General features: G+C 34.2%; 1 protein-coding gene across 4 annotated transcripts in view; it reads left to right on the top strand.

Moving 5' to 3' along the window:
* The window catches only part of HELZ (helicase with zinc finger), a 141,723-nt gene that overhangs the window by 34,748 nt on the left and 90,579 nt on the right, over positions 1-16,396 (top strand). For all 4 annotated transcript variants that reach the window (XM_032457042.1, XM_032457039.1, XM_032457040.1 and 1 more), the window contains 7 exons: positions 505-629; positions 2,219-2,275; positions 6,376-6,427; positions 7,808-7,883; positions 10,053-10,251; positions 10,717-10,824; positions 11,873-12,170. In XM_032457042.1, the coding sequence (XP_032312933.1) occupies positions 505-629; positions 2,219-2,275; positions 6,376-6,427; positions 7,808-7,883; positions 10,053-10,251; positions 10,717-10,824; positions 11,873-12,170 (915 nt within the window). The remainder of the gene's footprint in view (positions 1-504; positions 630-2,218; positions 2,276-6,375; positions 6,428-7,807; positions 7,884-10,052; positions 10,252-10,716; positions 10,825-11,872; positions 12,171-16,396) is intronic.

Below are 16,396 nucleotides of genomic sequence, written 5' to 3'. Positions count from 1 at the left end.
AATTTGGGTAGCATTTTCTCTGACCTTTTGACAGTTGAGTTCTTTGTTAATTTTGCAGGTTTTGATAAAAGCTAATTCTTAATTGCTTAAGAATATCAAATATTGAGGTTTACAGTTTCTATTCTTATGCATTTTAGTTGCACTGGGTCTCTGTCAAAAAGTGAGAATTTTATTCAGTGAATATTTCTGCAGTTTAATAGTCCTCATTTACCCAGAAATCATAGGTTGAACACTATTTTCACTGGAGAGCTTTAAGATTAATTCCCCTTGTGATTTTGGTGTGAGCCTACCTGGCTGTTGGCTGTAGTGGGTTGGATACGTGGATTGCCCCATGTTTTTCCTTGTCTTTATGTACGTCTTAGAACTGAAACAGCACTGCTTTTCTCTTGTAGTTATTCTTTTAGCATGAAAGAAGTCATGCTCTTAATAGTGTGCTGATAATAAAATCGAGAAGAATGTGTATTAAATGTCATGGGGTTAATGATGGCTATTCTTTCGTGGCAGTGCTAGGAGAAGGACTGGCCAAGGGTGATGGTGCCTTCCAGACAGTGCTTTGCTGCATGCAGCTTAAAGGCAAGCTCCAACCTGTATCCAGCATTCTTGCCAAGTCACTGACAGGAGAGTCCCTGGTACGTTGATGAGTTCAAATTTGAATGTTCGAAAGTGGATTCATTCATTTGACTGCTCCGGTGTATTACCTATGTTCCTCTGTGTCCCTCTGCATTCTCCTATCAGAAATCAAAGTTTTAAGTATATCTTGAGATACTTATTTCTCTTCAACAAATTGGTATTTAATCATTGGATTCTTGTAGTTTGTGATAATATGTATAAGAATTGGAGATACTTTTTAGAACTTTGAAAGTATAGAATACTAAATGAAATTAAATGATTTTCTTTAAAGATGTAATTTAACAGAACCTGAAAATATTTTTGAGTTCTAAAATGCTCCTGTGGACATATGATCTTATAGGGTTCTTAACTTTAACCATTTATTTTATAAAATGTTTAAATTTATATTCAGACTTTGGAATAACTTTTTGTGTGTGGTATTTAATTTTCTAGAGTTTTTGTTTTTGGTTGAGGTAATTGAAAGACTACTTTTTTTGAACTTTAGAGTTGGCAATCTATAGAAACTGGAAGAAAAGAGAGATAACTTTTTTTCACCAGTTGGTAACTTACAAAATTTGCTGATATTTTCCAGGAATTATAATGAAAAACAGTGAAAGCAAGAAAATATATGTGTACTTTGTTATGCAGCATGAATTCCCTATGCCTTATTTATTTTTCTGAATTAATATAAATTGTGGAAAACTGGAGCCAAGTTGTGTTTTCACTGCAAATAAATATATATTTAGTAAAAAAAAAAATTAGGAAAGTACTTGGAATATTGCTGAGTATAATATAATGCTCTATCTCAGAGGGAAATTTAGTTATTTTCTAAGGAACTATTGTGCAGTGAATTGTTTAGTTGGTTTAACACTGTTTTTTTTTTTTATTTCACCAAATTAACAAATGAATATAATAGCCAAAATGTATTATTAATAAAACAAAATTATATAGCTATTTAGTTCTAAATAGATAGTAAAGAATATATCTCTTCTTTACTATTTAGATAATTCTATCCTTAAGGAACTTTACGTAAGTTAAGTATATTACACAGTTTTACCTGTTGGGTTTCTAAATTTAAAATTAGGAAGAGGTAATTCGCTTTCAAATCTCAAGTGAAACTTGAATTTCAGAAGAGTACATATTTTAAATATTTTCCTTCAACAGCTTTATTAATGAGCTGTCTTTAAGCAGTATGATCATTTTTTGTGAATCTGAGTCATGGGTAACTGAGTTCACTATTTTGCAAATACAGCCTATTAGTTTTAGGAAAAAGAAGTTTTAAAAATTGGTTTATTTTTTCTCTTTATTTAGCTTATATTGCTCTTTGGTTATACATATTTTTATTGAATACTTTATTGAATTAATTTTAAATTCTTATGCAAGGTGAGTATAGTTTTTTAGGGCACACTGTATATTCTGTCCTATTCATCTTTTTAACTTTCTGTATAGACGATTAGCTTTATTATCACCTCTAAGGTAGTGAGGATGGGAGATGAGGGCAGCATTGTTTTTCTAAGGATATACCTTAGAAACAGCTGAGGAGTTAAGTCCTCATAGGAAAGAACTAATATACTGCTTGGTTTTTTCCCTTTTTCATTTGCCCTTTCAGAATGGGATGGTAACAAAAGATTTGACAAGACTAAAAACACTTCTCACAGAAACAGAGGTAAGACTATTTCAGTGGATCTCTTTGGGAAGAGTTTAACTCATTCTGGCTAGTAAGTGTTCTGTATTAACATTTGGAAAATCATTGGGCTGATCCGCAAGGCTTTAAAGGCGGGGTAGTGGAACCTTCTGACTTCCTATAACCCAGTTTGGTCTGATCCTAGGAACACTGATTCCTTTCAAGGTGCCTGTGCTTCCCAGGTCTTTTGTTGTCCCAGTTCTTCTTAGCTTGTTGGCCAGTAAATGGAAAGATGATTGGGACATTTTAGTTTTTAACTACATCTGGCTGTTAGAAAATACTGTCTTTAAAAATGAGGTACTCCTCAAGCCTTCTGTGTTTTTAAGCAACTAAAAGAAGTCTGTGATTTAAGGACTATTTTTAAGGGAATGAGTTTAGGTGATGGAAATAATGTGTATCAGAGGAAATAGTGAACAAAAATGTGCTCTGGTGAAGCACTTGAATGACGCAGGGAAGGCCAGGGACAGCAGTGGAGTGTAGAAGGCCCGTGGCTTTGTGAGGCTCACATTTCCGTTCCTCATACAGGCATATAAAAATATTTTTATTTATATGGTCTCATTTTAAAAATAGCCATTTTTGTCAGCTTTTTATCATAAATGGAAGCCCATGTAAAGGGGTTGATTGGCTTATTTTATTTATAAATTGGCACCTACTGTGTGCTAGGTATTATGCTTGGTGCTGGGACTACAGCACTGAACAAGACACCCATGGTCCTTGTCCTCTGGGAGGTTCAAGTCTCAGGGAGGAGATAGAGAATAAATGAAACAACTCTAAGTGTAATTCACATTGAGGCAAGTTAGGTATGATGGAAAAGAATAAGCTCACTGTGATGGAATGGTGGTGAGGGGACAGGACACTTCAGCAGAGTTGAGAGATGAGAAGGTGCTGGTCTCATGGAGACAGAGATGGAGGGCACTCCAGTCAGGCCGAGAGGATGAAGCGAACCCTGAGGGTCAACCTTGACCTCATATAGATTACTTTCCCACTTCAAATCTAATAATATATCATAGTTCATACCAACAAATACGTAAACAAGGAAGATAGTCATTATAAATTACATAAGCTGGGTAAAGATACTGTTTGTTTTGCTACAATTGAACAGACTTAACAAATGTTATTTTCTTAGTCTTCTGTTATCTTGTTATGAAGTAACTGAGAATCAATATGCTCTAACTTCAAAACCATTTCCCTTACTGTATATATGTAGTGTTTTTAATTTTTTAAGAAGTAAAAGAAGACAATTGTAAATGTTTTAGACTTTTAAAATGCGAACATACAATAAGATGACCTTTCATTTTATTAAGGTTTTTGGCTTTGTTCTTCTCTTGAATTACTAGCTTTACATTTTATAATCTCAAATATATATAAAATTTTATTTTTAATATTTATAATCCTGTTACATTTAAGGCCGCAAATATCACTTGACTTCTATTTTGTGGCTGTAGTTTTGGAATAAGTGACTTAAGTTTTGTTTATAATTTCTTTTCTATGTAACTAAAGCACTATTATTTTTGGTTAGTGAACTGGTACTATGAAAAAAAATCCATTTAGAAAAAGCTAACAAACAATGGTGCCCTTATTATTGCACCTGACATATTTAAAAATAGCAACAATTTGTTATTTAAAGTTTGGGCTGAGCTGGTGTTTAACTTATAAATGCTGGTGAATTAGGATACAGACAGGGAACTAAAGGCTGACTAATGAAAACAAAAGCAATACATATCCTTTAGCAGATTTAAAATATCAAATCAATAGATTTGATTGTGTATTCATAGGAATTCTAGCCGTATGAAATTTGGCTGATTTCCCTGAAGATCTCAATAAAGACTGAAGATCATAAGCTGATGGTTGTTGCCTTTCTGTCTTGGGGTCTGAGCATATAAAAAACATGTTAAAAAAAAAAAACCCGAAAAAAAAAAAAAAAAAAAAAAAAAAAACCCCGAACACAACACCTTGGAACCTAAAAGCCGCAGTGGCCAAATTCAGCCCAGGTTTGAGCTTCTCATTTCTACCAGCTCCTCTGAAGAGGATATGCTGTTGGCCAGGTCCCACCAGTCTGAGAACTATGGTGTCAGCACAGCCATACTCTGTTTGTTGTACATACACAGATTGTTGTAGATGCTGACTTGTGAAATACACCATGTATGTTTCCCTTTTAACAATTATAAATGCTTTTGGCTTTATTTTGTCACTGAAACATTTTATTCCCATTTCTTCTCACATATTTGGTAAATTTATTTTGATAAATTTTTTAGAGGAGATAGTTTAAATTCATACTTTATGTGAATTTTTTAGCTCTTATGCTGATAAGTTCTATGTAGTTGGAATCATATTTTAAGGGCTGGTGTGGCACTGTGGCACTTAGATCTTGCTTATAGAATTTTAAAGGATCTTTCAGTGTGTCTTTTTGTTGAGCATAGAATCCTTGCAGTGTGAACAATTATTCCTGATTTATTTGTTAGCTGTTATATTCTGATACTCAGTCCTCATTTTACAGAAAGAATGGGTTGTCTTTAAAAACGTATTAATAAGTAGTTTGAGAATCAGAAGGGATTTTCCTGCTGAAACAGTACTTTAGTTATTTAGTTCCAGCCCAACCTAAAAAGGGTCCAATTTAATCAATGACATGTAAATTATGATGATATTATTGTTTCAGTTATACCCAACTAGCATTTATGACATTCTTTCTGTGATACAAGATATTCTAAATTTCATCTTCAGATATTGTTTACTCATTCTGATTCAGTTCAGCATTTGGTGAGTGCTTGTACTGTTCAAGGCTCTGTGGGTTTTGGAAAGCTGAGATATCCATGAAGAACAATCTGCTGGGCCAGCCCAAGATGCACAGAGCTAATGTACCCAGAGGGCAGCCTGTGGTCAGTAAGTGCTGTAATGGAAATACAAGCTGGGAGAGGAGAGATTAGCACCTGGCAGGGAAACCGGGGGCTGGAGTGTGGGAACTGAGGTTAAAGGATGGAAGCTGAGGTGACTTGGCAGTTGGTTGGTTAAGGGGTAGATGAGACAAGTAGCAATGAGGTTCTTACCTAGGACACTGGCAGTGAGGGTGGAGTGTGAGACAGACATGAGAGACACTCTGGACCTGGCTGGGCAAGATTTGGAGAATACTCAGAGCTGGGCAGAAAATGGAGAGTTCAAGATGGCTTTCAGGATTTCAGCCTGGATCTCTTTAGGGAAGATGAATCCATTAACCTGAGATAAGGGACACTGAAGGAAGATGAGATTTGGGGTTAAAGTTGATGAATTTTATTTCAGACATAACTCTGTATGAAGTGCTTGGGTGATCATCCATCCATTCACCCATCCATCCAGATATACTGAGCATTCATTATGTGACAGATCCTCTGAGGTGCAGGAATGCAGAAAGGCACTTGCAGGCTGTTGACAGTGGATCTGTACATGGCTGACAATGATCCAGCCTATAAAATGCTATTGGATAGTCAGGTGAAAGTACCCTGGCTGGCACTCAGCTGAAATTGGGGGTATGGAGGTCAGAGTAAAGTTAAAGCCAGAAGGGCAGATTTATCTGCACCAGGGGAGTCAAGAAAACCGGGCAGTCAAAAGTGAGTAGGTCCCCAGCCACGGGCTCCACTGTGGGAGAAGGGCTCATCCCAGAGCGAGGAGAGCTTGGCAGGATGTGCTCCCCGGCCCTGAAGTGGTGGTGCTGCGCTCGATGCAGGACAAAAGGCACCCCTCTAGCTGGTCCTACTCTAGAGGTTAGAAGAGGAGAGTGAAATACATAAATGGATAGAATGTGCTACACTGTGGGGTTCGGGACTGGGGACTGAGACTTCTCTTCTTTTACTACCAGCTGATTTTTATGTAGGGAATCTCTATCAGTTTTTTAAGTGAAGGCCACACAAGTACTTCTTTTCCATATTTAAATATAGTTTAATGTAGAGCAAAGAGCAAAAAATACCACTTGCAAAATTAATGTTTATTAAGAATTTCTAAATATTTAAACTCAAGCTTTTAAAAAATGTTGAATATGTCCAAGTTTAATTCAAAATTGTCTAGTTATTTCTTTCTTATTATAAAAATATCTTTCATTTGAAAAATTGCAGACAGCAACTAGTAACGTCCTCTCTGGATATCACGTGGAAGACTTAGAAGAAGGTAAGTACCAAGCTGTGATCCCAGACATTGCTTTTTTTTATTGATTATTGGGAGGAAATTTACTGAGTGACAGTACATGTTAGTGGAGGTATAGGACAGGATATAAAAGTTTCATTTTAAGAAGTAGTGTGGATGGAAGCAATTTTTTCACCAGCCCTTTTTCATAATGAAGTAATGGAGGTCGGAGGTAACTCCAGAAGTCACCTATTTCATCTTTCCTCCGTGTACTTATTAGTTCTAAACTTAAACTTCATTCTTAGTAATCTATAGAGGGAGGTCTTTTCTTCTTTCCCTCTCTCTCTCTCTCTCTCTATCCCAGAATAGTACAGTTACTACTTTTTGAAAGTTCTGGTCTGTAGGCTGAGTTGCTTCTGCCATGATTAAAGTCCACGATCTCCTTTTCTCTTGCCAGAGGAAAGTGAAGAGACCAACATTCATTGAGCGCTTGCTACATGATGTGTACCGTGTAGTGGCTTTCACAAAAACAAATAACTAACTTCCTAGAGCCCGTCTCCCTCATTTTGATTGGTGATGAAACTGATGGTTATCAAAGTTCAGTAATTTTCCCAGTAATACAGATACACAGCTTTAAAGTCAACCTGGCTGAATGTCTTTTTTAGGTGGGGGGGCAGGTGGTTAGAGCACAGTGACTTGTGAAGAGATAGAAAATGACTAAGGTCCTTGGAAACTTGTTGCTGTTCAGCCTCTGTGGCTCTAGCCTTTTCTCTCTGAAGCTTTATTTTTCTTGGCTTATTTGGAACCTTTTTTTCCCAAATGAATCAAAACTCACTGTATTTGGAGGTAAACTAATGTTATTTTTGAGCTCCTACCTCAGAATTCAACTCTTTGAACTTCATTTCAGTTATAAAAAAGGGTTATTTTATACAGTGACATGTGTCAGACAAACCCTAAGGAACATTGGAAGGTAAAGTGGAGCTTCTTACTCCATATGTAGTACTGAAATTTGTTTTACAAAATTTCCTTCCAGAATACAATAATTTTATCATTCCTGAAGTAATTCCTAATAGAGACACAGCTCATACTTGCAAAATGACAAGCATGCCAATATCCCCCCTTCAGATGTTAGGGAGGAACCTGCTCTGGAAACATGGCCACCAGTTGCTGGAATAAAGTCAAGGTCACTGACTTGTTTTAGCTGCTGTGTAGCTGCTTCCTTAGTGGTTTCTAAGTTTCATATGGTTAATTGATTTAATTCATTTGATTGGTGGATTACTCTTTTGGTAGAGGCAAGCATGTCATGTCCTTTTTACATCATCTGAGATGATGTGTGTGGAGGGTTTATAGTATTTCTTACACATTAAAATATCAGAATTATCAGCAAGCCTCAAATGATAAGACTATATCCTGATTACTCTCTAGGATCTTGTAATGGTTGGCATTTCCGCCCACCACCTAGGGGAATCACAAGCAGCGAGGAATATACTTTGTGTAAAAGGTAACGTGATTTTTTTTTTTAAACCAATGACATGTCTTTATTCAAAGGATAGTTAATTTTCCTTCACTTTTTGAAAAGTAGTAATTCAAATTTAAAGAATATAATATGTGAAGGAAGAATATGTGAATTGAGTAAAATGACTTATTTTCAACTTGAAACAGAAGCCATAATGGTCATTATCATTAAATAATAAAAATCAAAATATATTGATGAACCTTCTTTTAATTATAAACAACAGTGGTCTAAATGGAGATTAAGATTTTTATAATTCCAGTTGGATTATTATGACTTAATTGCTGGTCTCTTGTTTATACGAAATTTACTTAAATTATGGTGATTGAAATTGAAATTACCTTATATAAACTGAAGTAGAGCATAAAATAGATAAAGAAATGTTAAGTTATTTTGATAATTTTTCTGAAAAAAACTATTATCTTCATGTAATCTTATATAGGATTTATGAGTAATTTATATTTGAAGGGCTTACTTTTCAAAATTTAATAATTATATATTAAGGTAGAAAGAATTATTAAAGCCACATTTAGAAAGGTTCTTTTTATAAGAACTAGTAAATACTGGGTTTTTTGAATATAGGTTCTAATTACTCTAACTGCTTTTGTTAATGAAGGAAGTTTGATATGTAGTTTTGATGATTGAATAGTCAAGAGATCAGACTTGATGTTATAGTAGAAATAAAGAAACTAAGTAGTAAATTTTGAAAATCCTGGTGGCATCGTGTTGTAGGAGAGATAAAATACAATTCTATGCAGAGGAAATATGAGAAAATTTATAGTCCAAGTAAGAATATCAGACCTTCCATTTTTAGGGAAATAATTTAAAATAAAGCAATAGAAGGACAAAGAAATATTTGACTCATAAAGGCATACTTAAAAGAAACAAATGCATAATTTAAATGTGTCTTATGAAACATAAGAGAACTTAATAAATAGCATACTTTGAGTTCAAATGCTTTGTGTATTATCAAGAAAAGCTTTAAATACACATCTTTCCATGTAGGAGGAACCATTTGATAATTTACATTGTGCTGTGGTTCATTTTATATTTCTTATTATCCATATTTTTCAAATTGAAAAATTGTAATATAACATCCCTTTTATCCATTTTGCTATTTATAGTTTAATTTTTTCTCTCAGATGATCTTTTATTAATTTTTAAATGTTTTAATTATTTAAAAATTGGCTGGACTATTATTTATAGAGTATTTGAAGCTTAAAAAATTTACTAATCAAAGTCTTTTTGTTTTTTTTTGGGGGGGAGGTAATTATGCTTATTTATTTACTTGTTTATTTTAATGGAGGTACTGGGAATTGAACTCAGGACCTCATGCATGCTAAGCATGCAGTATACCACTTAGCTGTACCCTCCACCAAAGTCTTGCATTTTTATCTGTTTTTGACCATTGAATTATCAGTTGAATCTTCTGAGTCATAAACATTGAGAAATCATGAACTCTTTGTCTTTTAAAATGAACATTTATGAATTTACCAACTGAAGAATTTAAGTTAATTGTGATTCTCATATAAAACTTTTATTCTTAATTTATTTAAAGCTTCAAGCAAATTAATATAGCCCAATATTTTCAATGAGCTATAGGTGATAGTAAGGTAGAAAAGAGTAAGGCATTAATTATATTTGAAGGTGGAAAGTAGAAGGCTTGAAATATTAATTCAATGGCATACTACATTTTTTTTCAGAATGAAATTCCCATCATGTGGAAAATTTTCTTTAGGTCACATCATTTTGGGAAGTAGGGCAGACCTGTGTTTGACGAACTAATCCACTTGATGTCAGTGTTGCTTTAGAGAAATTCTGCTCTAAGAGGAATTGTCTTAACAGAGTTGTTATATCATGAAGGAAGCTACCATTTCACTACCAGTTTTTGTGGGTGGAGGGTGGTTATATGTTCTGCTTTAGCATCCCCTTATTCCAAAGAAAGAGGTCAGCGAATTTGGGGGGTTGCTGTTTGATTAACTGTTGTAAATGTTCTGTGAGCCTCTTCCTCCTTGGAGCAAGACGTGATAAATATGGCCTTTCAGGAGATGAAATTTTGTTTTTGTTATTGAAGAGTCAGAGGGCAAATGCTGGAAGTTTATCTTTTAAATGATCCAACAAAGTATATGATAAAACAGTCTTTCCTATTCTACTTAGATTTTTAGAGCAAGGAATCTGTAGGTATGGTGCCCAGTGTACTTCAGCACATTCCCAGGAAGAACTAGCAGAATGGCAGAAAAGATATGCTTCACGGTTGATAAAATTGAAACAGCAAAATGAGAATAAACAGCTCTCAGGCAGTTACATGGAAACCTTGATAGAAAAGTGGATGAATTCATTATCTCCTGAGAAAGTGGTGAGGAAAATAACTGCATTTTTTTGTTTGTTTGTTTGTTTTAAACAATGACCTTGTTTGAGTCTTGACTTTTATTTTGTGCTATATTTTGGTTTATTTCCCTATCCTTTATATGAAACACTTGATTCTTGACAAAGTGTTTTTAATAGCAAAAGTAGACCCATTTGCTAAAATAAAGAGCAGAACTAAGCCATTTATTTGGAGATTTACAGGTATTATATTAATTTGTCTTCATTCAGGGAGTTTTTAACTGACTTTTTTTATTGTTAATTTTCTTATGTCTCTTATTTGACTTTTACTGTATTTTGTTCTTCTAAAAATAACTGAAAATTAATGTATAAAATACCTTGCTTTGTAAGCAGTGCCATCAACTTCCTTACCGTTGACATTTATTTAACATGCCAAAAGTTGTCATTTGTGTTTTTAGGGATGAGAACATTAACACTCATTGCTTTCTGATTTCAGCTTAGTGAATGCATAGAAGGAGTAAAGGTAGAGCATAACCCTGACCTGTCGGTTACTGTCAACACCAAAAAGTCGCACCAGACGTGGACCTTTGCTCTCACTTGTAAGGTATGAATTTTGTACCAGTTAGAGTAAAATTTTTTTCCATTTTCTTAAAGCTTTTTTGGACCTTTAAATCTCTGTGTTAAAAGAGCATTGAAAATCTTTTACCCTAAGTACATTTTTATGTAGGTTCTATATTGTGATAAAGTGTATTTCTGTATTTTGATCATTAAAGGTACAGATTTTTTTTTCTTTTTAGATTTTTGAGATAAATTCTTTGTAGTTGTTTAGATGCTTGCTTATTTTTTTGGTAAAGACATGTTTTACAAACTTGAAACATAGAATGGGGTTCATGGCTTATAATTAACTATTTAAAATTTGAATTATTTAATTTGACAGTTCTAAAATATTCAAACAATGACAGCTTGTTTTTATTTTTGATTTGATGAAATCACAACTTTTGTAATAATGAGTTTTAAATACAAGATTTTCTACAGTGTGTCCTATCTTGAATTGTAATATGCAAAGTTTAAGAATGAAGCAAAGTAAAAAAAGTTCTGTGAATATGTGCAGTGGAAAAGTTTTGTGTACTTTTTGGTGGCATTTCTTCCACTGTATCAACCACCTGCAGCTTGACATGAAAAATCTGGGAACATTTAGCTTCGGCCTTGAACCCAATCCAGTGCCTTCAGAGGTAACTGCCCTCCTATGAAGACTTCCTACTTGAGGCTAGACAAAACCTTTTGAGGCCAAGAGTTTGGAAAGTTGGAGGTGATGGTGATACAGCTGATAGCTTTTGCCACAGTGAAAGATGAATGTATCACAGAAGGAGCAGGGAGGCTAGTACTGTAGCATCAATATATCATTTTTGAAAATTTCAGCTTTATTGAGGTATAATTGACATCATAAATATATCATTTTAACAACTGATTTTTTTGAACTGTTCTGATTTTTTTCTTAAGTGGCTTGTGAGTACAATTTGTATTTTTAACATAGTAACTTAGAAGCATGGGAAAGTAAAAGTCCCTTATGGAAATATTTTCATTGAAGAGCCCAATTACAACTGGATTTTTCACCCCCTTGTACTCAATGAATTATTTTAACTTCCTTGTAGCCTGCAAGAATGCTGTATCGTGTAGCATTGCTTTATGATGCTCATCGTCCTCATTTTAGTATCATTGCAATATCTGCCGGAGATAGTACTACCCAGGTATCACAAGAAGTCCCAGAAAACTGTCAAGAATGGATAGGAGGAAAGATGGCCCAAAATGGATTAGATCATTACGTGTATAAAGTCGGGATAGCATTTAACACAGAAATATTTGGAACTTTTCGCCAAACCATAGTTTTCGACTTTGGATTGGAACCAGTACTCATGCAAAGAGTAATGATTGATGCAGCTTCTACAGAAGGTAATATTTAGACTTTTTTCCCCTGATACGATGTATTAAAAGGCACTATAACAGCGACATTAAAAGATATGTATTGGCCCCTAAATATTCCATGGTTAGAGAAGGAATAGTAAAGAAAAAGATCCCAAATTAATTGACTCATTTACTGTGTAATGGGATTAGGATGGTTTGCAGTATGCCCTGGTCACTGTAGACAGTCACCAGGCAAAGCTTGCTTTGAAGGTTCCCCAGACTTGTATGAGTAGATAGTCAGGTCTGTTTTGGTCTACCAATCTCATTTGGTAATTTTAGCACAGTAAAACCTTTCAATATTAGTTTAAGTAAAATATCATTTTAATGTAATTGTGAATACACCTACAATGTCTATTTCCATGTTTGACTGACTCTCCAGTTACCTTTGCTGATATTAATACATTATCTCTGAATGAAAAGTCCTAAATTATAAGCTTTCATAAGTTGAGTTCACTAGTATAAAGAAGACCAAGGTGCCTTTATTAGGATCTGCTTCATGTTCTTGGGAAGAGGTCCTTGGTTTCAACCTGCAGGCACCTGCAGGAGATGATGACTTACTTTGTAAACTGTCGTATTACTGCCTATACCTATTTTTTTTTGCCAAGCTCCAACAGGACAAGGGAAGGGCATGTTAGCCTACATGTTTTTTTGGTTCTTGGTTGGACTTACAGGTGCTTTATTTTATGTCATGAACCCTAAATATTTATTTAATAAATGCTTTGTATTGTGGAGTTGTACGAAATTTGCTGTTGTTTTGGCTGTGACTGACCACGCCAGGGAGGATTTTCATTATGTCCACAGTGTTCCTTTTATGAGAATCTAGAAGTTTTTTCATGAGCAGTGCTCAGATTTTATTTTTTGGACATGGTGAACAGGTGGAACTGGTTTTGTCTCCTCCCTTCCTTTAGCTGCCAGTAAGCAACACTTGTGCCAAAATTGAACACTTAGGCATAACCTTCTTGCATATGTGCTAGTATTATTACCCATACTTCTTTTTACTCATATTTCTTACTTACTTTGATCCCTTTTACCTGTTTTTATTCTGTTGTGTTCTGTTTTTGTCATCTTCTTACTGCTCTTTGGAATAAAAATATGTTAATTCCTGTAGCCAAACAGATATGATAGTTGATGAAATGAAACTATTTGGTTTATATTTACTAGTAAAGGAATTGGCAAATTTTTTCTGTAAAGGGCCAGATAGTAAGTATTTTAGGTGTCGCAGGGCAGATGATCTCTGTTGCAAATGCTCAGCTCTGCATTGTAGTGAGAAAGCTGCCGTAGACATGTGTAAAGGGATGGGTGTGACTATGTTCCAGTAAAACTTTATTTTCAAAACCAGTAGCAGGCTGAGTTTGTCTTGTATGCAGCGAGTGATTTGTTTATTCCTATACTACTGCGTTGCTTTTAGCAACTAGAACTTGAGAACTACTAGATAGCACCCTTTTTAAAATCGTAAGGGGATTTAAAATCATAAAGAGAGACCAAAATTTATCCCCTACTCTCAAATGTAACTCTAAAAGGATGTTCTTGGCTGTTTTTAGATTGTGGCTTTTAACTCATAACTCATTTCCCATAAAAATAAGTTTGTAAGTGTTGTCAAAAATCTGTACTAGTTAATAAAAAGCCTGTTTAATTAATAATATAAACTTTAAAATATCTACAATAAAATGTAAGAGAAAATGATATTATTAAAGCAGATGAGAACAAAGGAAGGTGGTGATGAGGATTTCAGGGCACCCTCGTGGGCTTGAGAGGTTGAGGGTGCTTTGGCTACTTTTGCATCAGCTTTGTGCTACTTTTCTAGTTCGAGAAAGAGGGAAGTGGACAGACTTCAGAGTAAATAGAGTTGCATTCAAATCCTGATTTTCTGCTTATTTCCTATATGACCCTGGGTGAAGTACTTAACATTTCTGAGCTTCATGTGGAAACATCTGTGAAATGGGGCTAGTGATACCTGTCGTAGAAGATTATCGTAAGAAACAGAAATAAGCCTTGCACAGTATCTGGCACTTAATAGGCATTTAGTAAATAGTAGCTGCTATTTTTTTTCAATTGAAGTATAGTTGATTTACAGTGTGTTAGTTTAGGTGTATAGCAGAGTGATTCAATTATATATAGACATATATATCTATATATATAATATACGTATCTGTTCTTTTTCAGATCGTTTTCCATTTTAGTAGCTGCTATTTTTATCATTAACTATTATTAAGATAATTTCTGGTTTACAAACAATGAAAAAGGTAGAAAGAGAAAAGGAGGATTTTTTTTGTTTGAATGAGGACAAAGACTAGGGTACAGCCGTGGGACTGAAAAGCAGAGATGACAACTCAAGTAATTGAGGCCCATAGCACCTACAGATCTCAGCAAGAGGAGTTGTCCAAGATGAATGATGTTCTGAGACTGGAAACTGGAAGAGACAGTCTCATTTCTGATATTTTTAATGTATCAGTTTGAAAATATAGTAAAATTTATATTTCATTCAGATTTAGTAACGGGAGTTAATACAGACAAGGGTTTCCTCCCATTAGGAACCATTATACCCTCCCCCCCCCTTTTATAATACTATATCCTTTTTCTTAGTGATCTTTATGCAGTTTGATATCCTTGACTATTTTCCTTTAAACAAGGTTTTACTTCTAACTTGTTATGTTATGGAAAATAATTGAACAAAATCAAGCATTATCTTGAACTAATTTGGAAATAAAACAATTTCACATAGTGAAATTTGTTTTTCAAGGACATAGGAAAAACAAATATTACAAGAGAACAATATAAAATCTACAAAATGTATTTTCTGACAAGACATTTTAAACATTAGAAAAACTTGAACCTAGGTTTAGGCTAGCTAGATGACATTTGGTTAACTTTGTCATTACTTAAATTAGCTGACCTGTTGTGCTGATTTTTAGTTCTGTCTTTGTCTGTTGTTTTCTACTCTTACGATTGATGTCATGGAATATCTTGACATTTTGGTTAAGGTCTTAAAATTTTTATTGTGTAACTGTATTTGTTTCAGTGTGACTGTGTCCACAGTCCTAACAGAATTTTAGACAAATGAAGGCAGGATATAAACAGTATAGTATTTGGTTCCTGCTTCTATGTTGATGTTAGTGTTTTTGATAATTACAGCAGAGTGCTTGTCAGCAAAAAAAAAAAAAAAAAAAATCGAGGGCAAAAGATTTGTTTATGTGAAATCACAGTTTTATAAAACATTTGAAACAACAAAAAGTGTAAAATGTCAGTGTCCTTTTTGTATCTTCTCCTGGAATACTTGTGTGGATAACATTCAGACATTTGAGAGCAAAAGAACTTCTTTGTTGATTTGGTGACAATGTGACAGCCTGGTTATTCATTATTTGATCTTCCTTTGACTAGAATTAGGAGAAAAGTGTCGTTCCAGGTACAAGTTGGCCAAATACAGTTGAGAATTGGGGAACTGGATTAGGTCTGGGTTTTATCATGTTTCCAAGCAGTTTTGATAGTATTATAAATTATACCATACTATAATTTGGTTTGTGCACACACAGAGATATGTACTGATGGTAAAACTAGAATTTACTTAGGAAATAGGTTTATTTTTTATTGAAATGTAGTTGATTTACAGTGTTGTGTTAGTTTCAGGTGTACAGCAAAGTGATTAAGTTATTAAAATAAATGTATACATAATATATATACTTTTTCAGATTTTTCCATTATAGGTTATTATAAGGTATTGAATATAGTTCCTTGTGCTATATAATAGGTCCTTGTTGTTTATCTATTTTATATATAGTAGTGTGTATCTGTTTCTTGCAAACTCTTAATTTGTCCCTCCCACCCCTTTCCCCTTTGGTAACCATACATTTGTTTTCTGTGTCTGTGAATCTGTTTCTGGTTTGTAAATAAGTTCATTTGTATGATATTTTAGATTCCACATGTAAGTGATGTATGATATTTGTCTTTGTCTGACTTACTATGCTTAGTGTGATGATCTCTAGGTCCATCCATGTTGCTGCAGATGGCATTGTTTCCCTTCTTTTTACGGCTGAGTAGTATTCCATTATATATATATATACACCACATCTTCTTTGTCTATTCATCTGTCAGTGGACGTTTAGATTGCTTCCATATCTTGGCTGTTGTAAATAGTGCTGCTGTGAATGCGGGGTTACATGTATATTTCTGAATTACAGTTTTCTCTGGGCATATGCCCAAGTGTGGGATTGATTGAT

Source organism: Camelus ferus, chromosome 16, assembly GCF_009834535.1.
Source record: "Camelus ferus isolate YT-003-E chromosome 16, BCGSAC_Cfer_1.0, whole genome shotgun sequence".
NCBI classification, from domain to species: Eukaryota; Metazoa; Chordata; class Mammalia; order Artiodactyla; family Camelidae; genus Camelus; species Camelus ferus.
The sequence above is the reverse complement of the archived record's forward strand: the minus strand, read 5'-3'. Positions and strand labels throughout refer to the sequence as shown.